Source organism: Otolemur garnettii, unplaced genomic scaffold (genome assembly GCF_000181295.1).
Source record: "Otolemur garnettii isolate 467f Iridium unplaced genomic scaffold, OtoGar3 scaffold00050, whole genome shotgun sequence".
Classification (NCBI taxonomy): Eukaryota; Metazoa; Chordata; class Mammalia; order Primates; family Galagidae; genus Otolemur; species Otolemur garnettii.
In genome coordinates, this window is record NW_003852445.1 from 11191404 (window position 1) to 11209335 (window position 17932).

At 36.7% G+C, this 17932-nt stretch overlaps 1 protein-coding gene across 3 annotated transcripts in view; it reads left to right on the plus strand.

The window, feature by feature from the left end:
• CTDSPL2 (CTD small phosphatase like 2) overlaps positions 1-17932 on the plus strand; it is a 98222-nt gene extending 80290 nt beyond the window's left edge. For 2 of the 3 annotated variants that reach the window (XM_003791784.3, XM_023514288.1), the window contains exons 9-13: positions 4768-4830; positions 4935-5014; positions 8461-8587; positions 11331-11426; positions 13131-17932. In XM_003791784.3, the coding sequence (XP_003791832.1) occupies positions 4768-4830; positions 4935-5014; positions 8461-8587; positions 11331-11426; positions 13131-13196 (432 nt within the window). In that variant the 3' untranslated portion in view covers positions 13197-17932. The remainder of the gene's footprint in view (positions 1-4767; positions 4831-4934; positions 5015-8460; positions 8588-11330; positions 11427-13130) is intronic. The other variant, XM_023514289.1, reaches the window with a different exon arrangement.

Genomic DNA, 17932 nt, shown 5'->3' on the forward strand with positions numbered 1-17932 from the left:
AAAAAAAAAAAAGTTCTATATAATAGGCTGGGCACCCGATGCTCAGTGGCTAGGACACTGGCCATATAGACCAGGGCTAGTGGGTTCAAAACCTGGGCCTGCTTAAACAACAGTGACAACTACAACAAAAAAATAGCCAGGCATTGTGTCAGGCACTTATAGTCCCAGCTACTTGGGAGGCTGAGGCAAGAGAATCTCTTAAGCCCAAGAGTTTGAGGTTGTTGTGAACTGTGATACCACAGCACTGTACTGAGGGCAACATAGTAAGACTCTTGTCTCAAAAAAAAAAAAGTTTTATGTAATAAACATTCACAAAACTCTATCTTTAGTATACTAAGTACTTAGTCTTATATAGTATTTTTATATAATTGTTTTTCGTTATCACATTAGGCATTATTTTTAAGCTTTTGACATATTTTTCAAAATATACTTGGTTTATTGAGAGAAGATTAAAACTGTTTGTATCTTAGAACAATTACTGTAGATTTAGAAGAACATATGTATATTAGACTGAAATGAAGATTTTGGCCTTTGTAAGACTACATAATTTTGTAGAGTTGCAAGTTGAAGAAAGATGGTTGGTAAAATAATAAGTAGAAGCCGGGCACAGTGGCTCATGCCTGTAATCCTAGCATTCTGGGAGGCCAAGGCAGGTGGATTGCCTGAGCTCATGGGTTTAAGACCAGCCTGAGCAAGAGCAAGACCCTGTCTCTAAAAAATTGCCAGATAACGATAATTTAATATAAAAAAAAAAAGAAAGAAAAGGAAAAAAAAGTAGCTGGTGTTGTGGTGGGTGTCTATGGTCCCAGCTACTCGGGAGGCTGAGGCAAGAGAATTGCTTGAGCCACAGAGTTTGAGGTTGCTGTGAGCTGTGACACCAGGACACTCTACCAAGGGCAACAAAATGAGACTGTGTCTCAAAATAATAATAATTAGAGAAAGGCATAGATTAAAGAAATGCTGAAAATGGAAAGTAGACAGCTCACGAGAGGAAGTTTTATATGAGAGTAAAGATAGGAGAAAAAAATAGAACTAAGGGCATCTGTGGAATAGATTTTGAAGCATTTTAGAGGCATGTCTGTATGTCTGTATCTGTGACCTAACAGAGATAACACAATAAGTAATCTGAAGAATTAAACTCGTACTATTTTATGTAACTGATAAATGTTCTTTGTGTCTACTGGACAATACTTAGTGCTTCTTAATTTGTGCATATTTTTGCTAATACTTATTAACCTTTAATATATCCAAATGCTGATAACTGCTGACCTTCTGTCTCTACTCTGAGATTTTGCCTTTGCATCCTATCACCTAAACCTCAGACCTGCTGTTACCTTGTACCTTTCTACATTCTTTTCTTCACTAATAACCTCAGTCTCTCCCTATGTTTTTTGATCCTGCAACACCTTCCTGTTCAAATGACGAATCTGAGAACAGGAATTATTAATGTCAACAATTATTCTATTCTTGTGGTAAGGAAGCACTTCTAAAATACAGCTTTCCATCTTCAGTGCCACTTTTTGTCCCAAGTAAACAGACGAATTTTGAAAGCAGTGTCAAATTGTCTTTTCTTTTTTGAGACAGAGCCTCAAGCTATCGCTCTGGGTAGAGTGCTGTGGCATCACAGCTCACAGCAACTTGCAACTCCTGGGCCCCAAGGCCTGGCTATTTCTTGGCTGTAGTTGTCATTGTTGTTCGGCAGGCCCTGCTCTGGTGTATGTAGCTGGTGCGTTAGCCGCTTGAGCTATAGGTGCCGAGCCAGCAGTGCCAATTTTTTTTTTTTTTTTTTTTGCAGTTTTGGCCAGGGCTGGGCTTGAACTTGCCATCCCCAGTATATAGGGCTGGTGCCCTACTCCTTGAGCCACAGGTACCATATTTAAATACAGTCAAAGTAGTAGAATGTATAATGAAGTTATAGTGTGACCTGATCTGAAAGTCACCGTATGAGAAGTTGGAAAATGTCACCCGTGGACAGTGTTCTACAAATTATGCTTGGAAAATATGGTTTAAATAGAAGTATTTGTGTATAGTAGAAGTGTGTTGTGTTCAGAGGAAACAAATCCCAAATAAGAGGCTCTACTTATCTTAGTTTACTACAGGTTAAATATCCCTAATCCAATGCTCTGAAATCCCAAAATCTGAAACTTTTTGAGTGCTGACATGATATTCCAGGGAGATGCTCTTTGGAGCATTTTGAATCTTTGGATTAGGGATATTCAACTAGTATAGTGCAAAATATTCTAAAATGTAAAAGTCAAAATTCAAAATAGAAAACACCTTGGGTCCCAAGCCTTTAGAATAAGGAGTATTCGACCTGTATTTGAAGCAAGTTATAAGAGGGATATTGAAAATAAATGAAAACATATGCAAAAATGAAATATTTTCTGTTTCTAAATGCATGTAAGTACTGAACTTGACAACAAAAGGCTTTGGTGGTTTATAGTTTATAATCTACTTTAAGATAAGGTAATTTGGCTCAGCGCTCATAATGCAACGATTGAGGTGCCAGCCACATATACTGAGGGTGGTGGGTTCAAACCTGGCCTGGGCCAACTAAACAACTGCAACAAAAAAATTCCCGGGTGGGTTGGTGCCTGTGGCTCAGTGGGTAAGGCACCAGTCCCATATACCAAGGGTGGTGGGTTCAAACCCAGCCCCAGCCAAACTGCAACAAAAGCCAGGCATTGTGGCAGACACTTGTAGTCCCAGCTACTTGGGAGGCTGAGGCAAGAGAATGGCCTAAGCCCAGGAGTTGGAGGTTGCTATGAATTGTGATGCCACAGCACTCTACCGAGGGTGACAAAGTGAGACTCTATATCTACAAAAAAAAAAAAATAGCCGGGCATTGTGGCAGGTGCCTGTAGTCCTAGCTACTTGGGAGGCTAAGGCATCACTTAAGCCCAAGAGTGGGAGGTTGCTATAAGCTGTGATGCCACAGCTCTCTACCGAGAGTGACAAAGTGAGACTTGTCTCCAATAAATAAATGAGATGAGTTAAATTATAAAAAGTGTTGGTTTCTCTTTTCTTTTTCTTTTCTTTTCTTTCTTTTTTTTTTTTTTTTTTTTGTGACATAGTCTTACTTTATCACCCGTGGTAGAGTGCCGTGGTGTCACAGCAACCTCAAATTCTTGGGCTTAAGCAATTCTCTTGCTTCAGCCTCCCAAATAGTTGGGACTTCAGGCGCTGGCCACCATGCCCAGCTCTTTTTTAGAGATGAGGTCTTGCTCAGGCTGATCTCAAACCTGTGAGCTCAGGCAATCCACCCACCTCAATCCCAAGTGCTGGGATTACAGACATGAGCCACTGTGCCCTGCCGTGTTGGTTTTTCTTAACCATGACAAATGTGTTTTGAAAAGACCCTTAGCTAATAAAAATGATTTTGCCAGTAAAATAGTAATATATCTGAAGTCTGTCATTATTTGTCTTATCAAGCAAATAAGGTATGGTGGATTTCAACCAAGGCTACAAATTATACCAGATGTTTCAGGATGAAAATGTTAAAATTGATGAGAAGAACAATTATAATTAAATTTCTTATACCTTGTCCTAAATGATGGTGATAGGACGCAAGCATTTTGTTGTTTTTATTTGCTACAAGGAGGAGTTTATGGCCTACTTTGTTTTCGATTAGTCAAAATTAGTGAAATTAAAAGCAAGCAAACCTTCATCTAGCCCAGCGATGGGGACAGAATGATACTAGCTGGCAAAATAATAATCATTATTTGTCTTTTTTAAGCAGTCAGTTCTTAAGGAAGTTCAGTACTTGTGTAATCATTTAGGCTTGCTTCTCTTTCTCTGTTTATCTCTGTCACCTAACTTGATTCTACTTCATTTATGGAGCACATTTTTATCGGTACCTACATATATTTATTCTATGCATTTTGAACATTGAAAATTAAAATGACTAGTAAAACATAGTCTTTCAAGAATCCTTTGCATGCTATCCCCATTTTGTGCTAAAACCTTCCCAGAACTAGATTTTTGTCATGGGGGCATTTTTGTATGGGTATGTTTGGATGTCAGAATTAAACCTAGATTGAATTTGTTGCTACCTCAGGAGATTTGTTTTTAACATACATAACAGTAACAATAAAATAATATATGTAGGCAGCTCTTTGGGTAGTGCAATCTTTCTGATATTGGTTAGGTTTTGAGAAACTGGTGTGTTTGTTGTATTTTTAATCTCAAGTAGTCCAAAATTGCTAATTTAGATGCCAGATCTGAATCATTAAGTGGTTATTTAAACCCACCAATCCAGACATCTCCTTCTTGAACGTTATTTACCTTAACAGAAACTTAAAGATATCTTCAGCAGGTGATTGTTGAGAAGAAATTCTGAGTAATTATTGAGGAAGGTCATTGAGACAGGTCAGCTAGAAGTGGACACACAGCCTGCCTAATAATTGGATGGATGCTACCTGGCTGGAAGATGGAGCTGATTGGTGGATCAAAATCTCAGAGGGACACCTTCCATTTTTAGCTTAAATGTTAATTAAAATTATATTCCAGTTAAATACTGTTACACTGTATGCTGCTATTTAAACTATTAAAAGTGAAATGATCACTAATGATTATTAATTCCATACTGAAAGATGATGTAAGCGATCTCTCTTATGTGAGATATATTTGAGTGGTACTTAGTAAACATCTTTATTTTAAAACAAACTTTTAAATTATAATATGTCCAAAGATAGACCACAACATATCTTTAAAATAAGTGGTTTTCATTTTGTTTATTTGCTGAAACCTATCTTTTTATATCTTTAGGTGTATGTGAGATTAAGACCATTCTTCAGGGAATTCCTAGAACGAATGTCTCAGATGTATGAGGTAAACAAGCTTAAGCTGATTACATGTGTATGTTTATTTTATTCAATATAGTACCCATATTTAGATCATGTATAATGATTACTTCTTTTCCCCTGAATTTATAGATCATTCTTTTTACTGCTTCTAAGAAGGTGTATGCAGACAAGTTACTGAACATACTAGACCCTAAAAAGCAACTGGTCAGGTAAATTTAATTAAGAAATAGTGGAAATGTCTGTCACACTGATCTATGAAATTACTGATTCTATTTAGTTTTAATGGCCATTTTCAGTTGGCTGCATATATAGAGATTTATTGTGTTGAATGGTAAAAATAAACGAATTTTTTTAAGCCCTGAAACTCTTTAATAGAGTTTCTAATCATCTACCTCCAGACAGACGTTCTTAAAAGAATACAAAGATGGAATGTATTTTATTCAATGTGACATCTATATCCTCATTTCTTTTGGGTCGGGGGGGAGTTGGAGGGTGGGGGATTGTTCAGAATTTTTTCACTATGTGCATGATGTTTCACCTCCTTATATGTCGAAGATAATGCATGTTGTATTACCTTTTTAATGGCAAAGAGAAATAAAAGTTAATTTTCAACAGAAAGGATCAAATTAAACTCTTTTGCTTTGTTTCAAGAGTAAATTTATCTTCCATGAAAAGGAAATGTCACAGGAATCTAATTGGAAATTACAGTTGGATTAGTCAGTGAAGCTATTCTGATCTGGACTCTGTACCTTGTATGTGCCTCGAGCAGCAGATGCATTGTGTTCTGGTTAGGTGGGAGTTCTTTGGGTGATTTTAAAACATTTTGAAAATTAGCTGTATTATTTATGTTAACTGAAGTGACATAAAGATTACAGTATTCTTGCTGTATTCTCTAAGGGGTAGGAGTAGTGTTTGAGTTTTTGATCAAAAGCTGAGAGGAGGCTTGGCACCTGTGGCTCAAGTGCTAAGGCGCTAGCCACATACACCTAAGGTGGCGGGTTCGAATCCAGCCCTGGCCCTCCAAACAGCAATGACAGCTGCAACCAAAAAACAGCCAGGTGTTGTGGCGGGCACCTGTGGTCCCAGCTACTTGGGAGGCATAGGCAAGAGACTCCCTTGAGCCCAGGAGTTGGAGGTTGCTGTGAGCTGTGATGCCACAGCACTCTACCCAGGGGGATAGCTTGAGGTTCTATCTCAAAAAAAAAAAAAAAAAAGCTGCGAGGATAGGGCGGCGCCTGTGGCTCAAAGGAGTAGAGCACCAGCCCCATATGCCAGAGGTGTTGGGTCAAACCCATCCCCAGCCAAAAACTGCAAAAGCAGAAAAGAAAAAAAAAAAGCTGAGAGGATACAAAGTCTCATTTAAAAAAAAGAAGTTTTAACAGCTGGATGTGAATGTCCTCGAATACTTTTCTCCATATTATCTTAATGGGAAATCCTAAACTGAATTTTCTAGTGTTTGTAATACCTTTATTATTTTGTGGTTGTAACTACACTGAAAGGCTTTACCTAATGTACATATTTTAGAAGTTTTTTCCTTCTAAGTAGGACTGTATTTTATTTTTATTTTTTTAACGTAAGGATCAGGGTAAGCTGATCTTTTATTTTTCTAACGTAAAGATCAGAGTAAGCTGAAGATAACACAAATAAGAAATGTTATTTTCTATTCACAAAAGTATATCATAATTTATGCTGATTTTGCTGTTCTGGGGAATAGTAGTGAGCAACAAACCTTTTCCTCTTGGAGCTTTCATTTTACCGGAGAACAAATCATAGTCATACTATTACAATGTGTTTTAATAACACTTCTTTTAAACTAGATTTATAAGTTCTACACATTTGGGAGTTTTCATTTTGTTTTAACAGGTTATATTTTGAAAAATGTAAAACAAGAAGAACTTTTTGAACAGTAAATTGAATTTGCTTGAACACTAGGGAATTTTCTCTATTGGTAAAAAGGTAGATTCTGGAAAACTAAAGTAATCTCTGAATCCTGTGAGTTTCAAATGCAAATTGGAGGACCTGCTAAAACATGGCTGGCATCTGGTTTTTTATTTTGTTTTGTTTTTTTCTTTTTCTGAAACTGCAGATAATGTGTACATGCAGATTGACCCTCAGATTACCAAATAGCTGGAGCGATTTTAGTGTAATTTAATTGTGATAACCATGGTTATCTATATACATGTTCACTTTTCTCTTGCCTTAGCAAGTTTGCTACTGTTGGCAAGGAGGCACCAGTATGAGTTGTATTTATATGCTTTACCTGCCTCTCCAATTTCCTCACATCTAAATATTAATAGAAATAAAGGAGGAAAACTTACCTGGGCCCAGCCAAGACTTAAATTATCTAGTCTTCTATTTATTTCAAGATAGGGTTGTCTTAAATCTTCTAGAGGCAGATGATCATTTAACTGTGATTACTAAAATATTCCTTATAAGAAAGAAAGAACTCTTTGTAAAATTCTTCCTCCTTGCCATTACCACTGACACTGATACTTTTAAGGTTGAGATTGTATTTGTGTGTGTATGTGTGGGTTTTTATTTTACTTGCTTAATTTTGGTAGCACTGTGTCATATTTTACGTGTAGAAAATATCCCTTTCTTGAACTTTTGTAATTAAAAATATACATATGAGTAGGCTCTACTTCCTGAAAGTTGTTCAGTGGATTTAAGACACAAGGGAAACAAATTCTGCATATAGAATGGTATATTTTTTTAAGGTGAAAAACATCAATATATCTGTATCAATTATAAGTAATGTTCAGAGACTAATATTTTGAATACAAATTGAGACTGCATAATTACTGTGGTATGTAATTTACTATAAAACTTTTAATAGCTTTCTAAAACTTTTTAGCATATTTCTATTTAGTATCTAAAATTGGTGAAACATCAGTTTACATTTATAATACTTAAATCTGGATTCATCATTTCATTTAATCCCTGTCTTTTCAAATGATCATATACACACTAAATTAGAAGAAATAGGGGTGTTTAGGAAGAGTTTAAATGATGGAATGTTTTGGCCTTAGTACCTTTTCTCTAAAATTATAAAGAAAACTAAAAAACACTTAAAAAAATGCCAACACAAAAACATTCCTTCTTATATTTTCTATTCTGGCATGTACAGGGATAGGGAGGCTGTGTGGTCTACTGGTTAGAGCAAAGGACTGGGAGCCAGGAGGATCCTGGGTTTGAATGCGGGGCTAACCACTGACTTACTGTGTGACCTTGGGCAAGTCACTTGACCTCCTTGTGCCTCAGTCAACCATCTGGAAAATTGGTTAAAAAGCAGGACCTCGCTGACAACCAGATGCTGCATCTGAGCTGAGCTTTTCTGGGTAAATAAACTACAAAAACAATTTAGAATTTTTAATCCCCCTTTATAATTTAGTAGTATAACATTTCAAGATAAACTGAAGTTTTTAAAGGCATAGTAAGTTTGGATTGTAAGGTTTCAATAATTGCTAAGAATTTTTATAGTAAAATGGTAGCCCAAAGCTTAGGCCCACATTTGTATTTGAATTTCCTTTGAGGGAGAGAATAATAAGGCTTATCCACAAAGCCTGTGGCATATGTATGTATATATGTTTCAGTATATGCTATACTTGTTAGAGATTCTTTTTTTAGAGATTGTTGTTTTTATTTTTATGTTTAGGCACCGGCTTTTCCGTGAACATTGTGTGTGTGTACAAGGAAACTACATAAAAGACTTAAATATCCTTGGAAGAGATCTTTCAAAAACTATAATAATTGACAACTCACCACAAGCCTTTGCATATCAGGTAGGAAGATACTGTTAAAATCAGATTGGAGGGCAGCTCCTGTGGCTCAGTGGGTAGGGCGCCAGCCCCATATACCAAGGGTGGCGGGTTTGAACCTGGTCCTGGCCAAATGCAACCAAAAAAATAGCCAGGCATTGTGGTGGGTGCCTGTAGTCCCAGCTACTTGGAAGGATGAGGCAAGAGAATCGCCTAAGCCCCGGAGTTGGAGGTTGCTGTGAGCTATGATGCTACGGCACTCTACCAAGGGCAATAAAGTGAGACTCTGTCTCAAAAAAAAAACAAAAGAAGAAGGAACTATAAGCTATGTCATTTAATAACATTCTTATCAGTTATTAAATCACTAATTTTATCATAAACATGTTTGAGAATGATACAGGTAATTAGCTTTAATTATGTTCTGTTTATTTGATATAAAATTCTGAGTTATTTTCTTAGACTATTCTGTCAATACATTTTACTCTTTATGAATATTGCTTTGTAATATAACTGCAACTAAAGATGAGCTACCCTTGCAAGATACATTTTACATTATGAGTATGTCCATGTGATAAGATTTCTGAGATTTTGCTTCACAGTAAACTGATATATAATAGGGATGATGGAGTAGATGGAATGTAGATGAAAACAAGATTATTAGCTCTTCTGTGTTTTCAGGGCGGTTTCTGTGGGTAGGGTGCTCGCCCCATATACCAAGGGTGATGGTTTCGAACCTGGCCCTGACCAAACAAATAGCCGGGCATTGTGGTGGGCGCCTGTAGTCCTAGCAACTCGGGAGGGTGAGGCAAGAGAATTGCCTAAGCCCAGGAGTTGGAGGTTGCTGTGATCTGTGTGACACCATGGCACTCTAAGAAGGGCGATAAAGTGAGACTTTGTCTCTTTTGGAAAAAAAAAATTCTGTCTTTCAAAGTATCTATAATAAAAAGCAAAAAAGGAACAACTACATAATGATATTGAAGTGTGCCCAATTTAGGTCCCGACTTTTATTTGCTTGCCTTTTAAAATACGTTTTTAAGAATTTCATCTTGGGGCTCAGCACCTGTTTCTCAAGTAGCTAAGGCACCAGCCACATACACCTGAGCTGGAGGGTTTGAATCTAGCTTGGGCCCTCCAAACAGCAATGAGGGCTGCAACCAAAAAATATCCAGGCATTGTGGTGGGTGCCTATAGTCCCAGCTACTTGGGAGGTAGAGGCAGGAGAATCGCTTGAGCCAGAAGTTGGAGATTGCTGTGAGCTTTGATGCCATGGCACTCTGCCCAGGGTGACAGCTTGAGGCTCTGTCTCAAAAAAAAAAAAAAGAATTTCATCTTGGGGGCAGCACCTGTGGCTCAGTGAGAGGGGTGCAGGCACCCTATACTGAGGTGGCAGTTTCAAACCCAGCCCCCACCAAACTGCAACAAAAAAATAGCCGGGCCAGGCATTGTGGCAGGCACCTGTAGTCCCAGCTACTCAGGAGGCTGAGGCAAGAGAATCGCCCTAAGCCCAAGAGCTGGAGGTTGCTGTGAGCTGTGACACTACAGCACTCTACCAAGGGTGACAAAGTGAGACTCTGTCTCTAAAAAAAAAAAATTTCATCTTGAGGCTCAGCACCCATAGCTCAGTGGCTAGAGTACTGGCCACCTATCTCAGGGATGGTGAGTTGAAACCAGGCCCAGGGCTTCTAAACAACAATGACAACTACAACAATAAAATAGCCGGACGATGTGTCAGGCACCTATAGTCCCAGCTACTTGGGAGGCTGAGGCAAGAGAATCACTTAAGCCTAAAAGTTTGAGGTTGCTGTGAGCTGTGATGCCATGGCACTCTACCAAGGGCAACGTAGTAAAACTCTAAGAAAAGAAAAAGAATTTCATCTTGGTTCCTAGATAGAATCTTTTCTGTTATCTTCTATCTCACATTTAGCCTAAATTTTAAATTATATTTTTTTCCCAGAGGTTATTTATTAAGAAACATGAGATTTGCATTCCTGTTTTTAGACTCTACTACTCTACTCTTTCACTCAGTGAAATACCATTTCAATTTTTTGTGTTTCTACTGTTTTGGGTTATTGTGCTACTTATGGGAATAGGATAAAAATGGGACGACAATCCCTGAGTTTAAAAAATAAAAGTATGTGTGTTCTAGTTTTATTCTCTATTTAGACTGACAACATCTCTTCATTCACAATGACTAGAATTGTAGTAATTCATTGCTTTTTTAATGAATAACAGAATGTTTTAAATTATGTCAATGATCCTTGCAGAACTTGTTTTAATGCAACTTGCTTTAGTTCTATATACACTGAGAAGAAATGACACTGAAAAACCAATAGGCTTGAAGTTTTTTCTTTTTAGAGACAGAGTCTCACTTTGTCACCCTTGTAGAGTACTGTGACATCAGAGCTCACAGCAACTTCCAGCTCTTGGCTTAGGCGATTCTCTTCCCTCAGCCTCCCAAGTAGCTGGTACCACTGGTGCCCACCACAACGCCTGGCTATTTTTTTGTTACATTTTGGCTGGGGCTGGGTTTGAACCCGTTACCCTTGGTAAATGGTGCTGGCACCCTGCCCACTGAGCCACAGGCACTGCCCCTAGGCTTGAAGTTTTTTAATGTGTGTGAATTGTCAATAAGAAGTCTGGTGATATTCCTTTGGAAAGGAATTTTTAGAGCAGTGTTTACTTAAATCTGTTGTTTCATTTTTAACCTTTTAAAAACTAGGCAAAATACAGGTAAAAAGAGGATTTAATTACTTATTTGTCATTTTAGCTTTCTAATGGAATCCCTATAGAAAGCTGGTTTATGGATAAAAATGACAATGAACTCCTAAAATTGATTCCATTTCTGGAGAAGCTTGTAGAACTGGTAAGTATATTTTATAATTTATCTTTTTCTATTGTGTTTTTATTGAAATAAATCTCCTTTTCAATTTCTTCATTTTGTAGGTACTGACGTTTAAAGTCCACTATGGGCTTGGTGCCCATAGCACAGTAGGTTATGGTGCCAGCCACTGTGGCTGGCTCAAGCTGTCCCCCTGGGTAGAGTGCTATGGCAGCACAGCTCATAGCAACCTCCAACTCCTGGGCTCAAGCGAGTCTCCTGCCTCAGCCTCCCAAGTAGCTGGGACCACAGGCGCCCACCATGATGCCCAGCTATTTTTTGGTTGCAGCTGTCATTGTTGTTTGGCAGGCCAGGCTGGATTTGAACCTGCCACCTTAGGTATATGTGGCTGGCGCCTTAGCCACTTGAGCCACAGGCCCTGAGCCATGAGCCACAGGCACCAAGCCTGAGGCTGGTGTGTTTGAACCTGGCCTGGGCCTGCTAAATAACAGTGACAGCCTCAACAACAAAAAAAAAAACAGCCAGGTGTTGTGGCAGGCACCTGTAGTCCCAGCCACTTGGGAGGCTGAAGCAAGAGAATCACTTAAGCCCAAGAGTTTGAGGTTGCTGTGTGCTGTGATGCCATAGCAGTCTACCCAGGGCGACATAGTGAGACTCTTATCTTTAAAAAAAAAAAAGTAAAGTCCACTATGATCATGATCATGGTTGCACATCCTATAGTCCCAGCTAGGTAGGAGGCAGAGGTAGGAGAATCATTTGAGTGATTTGATCACTCAATCATTTGATCACTCCCATCCCTATAAAATATATTAATAAAGTCAGCCATGGTGGGAGATTGAGGCTAAGATTAAAAAGCATTATGTGTATTTTTTTTTACTTTATAAATTAAATTAAAATTATACTTACTGATTGAATGTTTGGTGGTACTGTTTCAGTAGGCTTCATTACTAACTGCTTGTGTTTGAAATAACATTAATTTGATTTCATTTTGCTTTCATAATTGACATCTAGAATTAATACTATTTATTTATTTATTTTGTAGTTTTTGGTCGGGGCCAGGTTTGAACCCTCCACCTCTGATATGTGGTGCCAGTGCCCTACTCCTTTGAGCCACAGTCACTGCCCTAGAATTAATACTATGCCACTGAAACTTTTTCCAGGAATTATTTTCCTATAACCATGAGTCAGTTAACTTAAAAGACTAATGTAGAAAATAGAATTCAGTGGCTTAACCCCCCTTTCATCTATCTTTTGGTTTGACCTCTTACTGTTTCATTGGTCTTAGGAAGTTAAACTTTTTATTTTGGAGACAGAATCTCAGTATGTCACCCTCGGTAGGGTGCAGTAGTGTCACAGCTCACAGCAGCTTCAAACTCTTGGACTTAAAAGATTCTCTTGCCTCAGACTCTCAGGTAGCTGAAACTAAAGGTGCCCTCCACAAGGCCCAGCTATTTTTTGTTGTTGTTGCAGTTGTCATTGTTGTTCAAGTGGCCTGGGCTAGGTTCAAACCTGCCAGCCTTGATGCATGTGGCCGGCACCATAGCCACTGTGCTACGGGCGCCCAGCCAGGAAGTTAAACTTTATTTTTTTTTTTTGAGACAGAGTCTTACTTTGTCACCCTGGAAAATAGTGGTAGATTCTCTGTAGAGTAGGAATGTTTATAAATGTTATGAGGGTCATATCTTTGAAATTATGTTCCTTACAAATACTATCTCCTTTTCTACACAGAATGAAGATGTTCGACCTCACATCAGAGACAGATTTCGCTTGCATGATTTGCTGCCCCCAGATTAAGTACAAAGACTTGTCAAATCACTGAAGGGGGAGAGAATGCAGGACCCTTTTGGACTAAGAGAAAAACATTGCCATTACTGTTGAAATTTTGCATTTTTGTACCCCGTCTTGCTTTTCTTATCTTTGGTGCCCAATAATAATCAAGGGTTACAGAAAGAGACTTTATCTATCTCAGATTGAATACATACAGTAGGTAGGCTAAAACAGAAGAGTCTTTAGAACTAGTGCAACTCCAGTGAAATTTTTTTATGTACAGGACATCTGCAGTTTATAAAGAATTCTGTTTCTGCCACCAGCAGTTTGACCTGTAGTCACACAGGATTTTATGATAACAACAGAGATGAAAATGGACTTTTATTTTCTCTCTGTTTGGTGCTCTAAGTGGGTTTGTAGCCACTTTTCTGTTACTTTACAATTCTCATTTCAACAGGAATGGCCAGTAAAAGTTGTTTTATTTTTCCTGTTAAGGTTTATAACCTTTTTACATTTTTGACCTATATTAGATTAGAATTTCATTATGCATTCCTTTTAGTTGAGGCGCTTCGTAGTTTTCTGGAAATAGTCAATTTTTAGTTTTTTATTATACATTTGAATGGCCGTTTTCCTGCTTTGTCTGCCTGCATATTGTATATTTGTTTAAAAATACTCTATTTTAGTCCGTGTAAGTTTCATTTAGAAGACATGCATTTATATTTTGTTTCTGTAATATTCTACTGTAGGCGAAATCTTTTCAAAAATCAAGAGACTGGGTAGATAAGAATATATGAATGACTTAATATTCAAAAGATTTAAACCATTGTGATGGCGTGTATTCCCAGATGGTAATATCTTGCAATGGCACAGATTTAATGGATAAAGGTATACCTCAGACTTCACTGTGCTCACCAATCTTTGAGGAGAATGAGTTTGGTCACCTCTTGGGCTTGATTTAGTTACTGCTGCCTTTGGTTTTCTCCAGGAATGAAGTATTCAGCACAGTGACTCAGTATTTTTAGTTATTTTGCATGGGCTGGTAGTACCTCTGTTATGCTCTTGGTTACAATCAATTTAAAACTCTGTGTAACAGTCTTGGTACCTAACAGTAGCTATGCATAATCCTGTGGCACAGTACACTCCCAAGCCACCAATGCAGTTAATATGCTCTCATAGTGGTTTTTCTATGCTATATGAAAATAGTCTTCAAGCCTTGGTTCTCTAATGCAGCTACCACAAGAGGATGATATTTTTATAGTGGCGTGTAATCTCCTTTTCAGGAGGCTTTTTATGGAAGGTAGAATTTGTAAAAGTTAGTATGCTTTGCCTCTTAACTGCATTAACATGCCACAGGCTCAGACTGTTTTTATGTAAAGGATGTCAAAGAACAGCACTTTTTCTAAAGAGAAGTTTGATATTTTGTATGCTTGTTGAGAAAGTACAGTATTGGAAATTAAAGGTGGACAACTGATAATTGAGGAGTATGTCAATTAATTTTTTATGTATATTACCTGTTTACTTGTACAACTTACTGTACAAATTACATGCAGCTTCATTTTCAAATGAATCCTTAAAATAAGGAAATCTTTTTAGGAAAACATTTAATTTTTGTATTTTTGATTTTAAAGGCATGAGTTATGTCAATTTTCAGTGTATTAATGAAGATTTTAACTTTTCATCAGGTTGTGTGTTTTCTTACTATATTATCTGTTGTGTATGTAGTTAGCATATTGTGTCACTGAAATGTTTAAAAATCTAGCATGTAGAGCAAGCCTGTTTTGTGGAAAATCCTTACTCATTAAAAAAATAATCATGGCAGATTTTCTGCGAAAAAAAGCAAAAGCATTTGCAATTCGGAATACTGATTTTTTTTAATTTAAAGAAAGGTATTTTGCTTGCAGGAAAAAATACTACAGATTCATTTTAATGAGAATCTTTGAAAATGTATTTATCTTTAGGGCATATGGGCATCTTTATGCTGTTTGTCTTCTGTCTTTCTTGAAATAAAATGTACATACGTTACCTTTACATATGCTCTTGCTCAAAATTGTGAACCTAGTTACATTTCTCCCTACTCCCCTCCTTTTTATGCTCAAACAGCAAAACCCAAAACCTATACAAGATCTGAACTTTCAGCATACATTATGATTGCTGAAAGTTTTCCTGATTAAGTAAATACAGTCTCAAAGGGCTCTCCCATAATTTAAAGGGAAACTAAGCACCTATACTGTTGTGCCTGTAGGCACTTTATTAATAAACATAATTTTTAAAATTAATCATCTGATTGATGGTAGAGAGTTGTTTTTGATCCCTCACTAGGAGAGAGTTCCTTTAATTCGGCTATATATTTTTCTTCATTATTTTATTTGGATTGTTTTAAATTTTTAATAAAGAATTTAAGCAGTTTATAGAGAGACAATTTAGTCAGCTTCCTTCAAACTTAATAATGTTTTATCTTCCCATTATCCTTTTTGTCTTTATCTGTTGGTAGACGTTAAACACTTCCGTTTGGTTAATCGGAGGTGTATATTTTTTGAATTGAGATGTGCCCAGCCCCTTCAGCTCACACAGGAAATACAAACTCTTAAAAAACTGATCTGTAGTAAATTCAGGAGAGATTGATACCTGATGAGACACAGCAAAAGTGATACACATTATAATTCTGAAGTACATATTAAACTTGTGCTATTTCCAGTGGTAAATGTCTGCCTTTTAAGAAGTTCTTTTAAATATTTGTATCATTGTTAGGATGTTTTAATCAGTTGTGTTTTTTAATTCCATGTAATATATGTAGCCCTAATCAGATTTATATCACCGTATTTCTCCTTGGGTCCTAAAAGAGAATTGATGACAGTTCGTAACCATAAGTTGTTTTATATTAGCTAGTATGTATATTTATTTACTCGATGGCTTTATCTGTTTCCCCCAAATTGTTGGGGATTTGTGGAAAGCATTATGTATCTTCTATAAATGGCTATTTTCTTGTAACTGTCAGTGAAATGGATGTGTACCTTTTTTTTATATATATAAATATTTTTCTTTTTTCTTTCTTTTTTTTTTAAGTGTTAACAACAGAATGTTTTTTTTTAAAAGGTATCTTTGGCCAATGACTTTTTCAGCTAGTTACCATTTTCATTCAACCTTCTAAAGAAGTTTATTTCTCGTTGTTCTATTCGGTCAACTTGCCTGAAAAACAGAGAGACTTCATCTCATCAATGAGGAAAGCATTTCATTGTACCTACAAATCTTTCCAGCGAGCACAGAATTCTTCATAAGGACCAGATCTCTTCCACGTCTGTATCAATCACATAAAGCTGAAATGTAAAGGACACTGAAGCCTTCATATAATTGTACTAATAAGATGGTGTTAATACTACATTATTAGCTAGTTGAGGTTTTCTGACCTGACTTCTCTTTGTCTTCATAGGTATTTATTTGTTATCTCTCTTAAATCTTGTGTATCTAAATTAACTTAGTTAATAGTTACCCACTGAATAACTATGCCAAGCAACTAGGAAAGAATGTTTATTTTATTTCCCCTTATAGGGGAAGAGTGGACTGGGAACAAAAATGTATGGGCCAAAAGGCCTTTGGTTGTCATTCATTCACTTTTTTATTCCTCTCATGAGCTATATTTGAGTATAGTATTTTTTTAGTGATGTGTGTGTCATTACTTTCATGTCTTCCCCTGAATTGAAAGTCTACAAAGGAACCTATATAACATGCATATAAGATTTTCAGAATAAGAACCTCAAAACTCAGTATCTTACATTTAAATGCTACTTAAATTATTATTGGAATCCAAGTCTCACTAACTAGGATACATTTTTATAAAATGTTTCTCTGTATCTTGAATTAAAATTACTTGCTCAGAGGCAAGAGTTCTGGGGATATTACACATTTTGAGATCTTTTTAAAAAGGAGGATAGAAAAACAAATTTATACTAGTTTATGGTTTTGACAGTAGCATTATAAAATAAATCAGTGGTTCCTAAACTTGACCATCCTTTAGAATTACACCAAGGAGCTTCTAAAACACAGATTTCTGGGGCCTGCCTCTGGAAAATTGTCTTACTGGGTCGATAGTTGATGCTGAGAATTTTGTATATCTTTTTAAAACTCTCCAAGTGATTCTAAATAGTTGAGTTTGGGAAATCACTGTTTTAAGTAATGTGACGGTGTTTTGAGAGTAGGCAACAGAATATAAGTTTACCAGACATCTCTTTTTAGTAGGGTTTTCTTTTCTAAAAGTGGGACCACATTTCACAGAACTTATTCAAGATACATGGAGGAATAATAAAGAAGATTGAGGCTACTGCTCATTTTCATTTTTGTCTTTCATACTTTTTTAAGACTTTGCATTTCTAGGACTTGGAATAGTTGATCATATATACAGCTGAAGGACATGTCCCTGACTGAGACCATTATATATAGTAACTGTAAAATATTTCACTATTTTTTTATTTTATAAATCTTTTTAGAAATAAGCAATGAAATACTACTTTCATCTTTTGAAATGGGATTTTTCAAGGCAATGTCCTTTGGCGTTAAGGTAGGGGGGAGTTATTATTCTCTCTACCCTGTTTCCATGTGAATCAATATAAAGTCATGGACATTTAAAAATCTCAATTTAATTTCTACTTATTTACTATGCAGTATAGCCGTGAACAAGTAATGTAGATTTAGTTTTCTCATTTTCAAATGCCCTTATCACCCTACCTCACAGGGTTGTTGTGGGGATAAATAAAACTTTTATGGAAGCA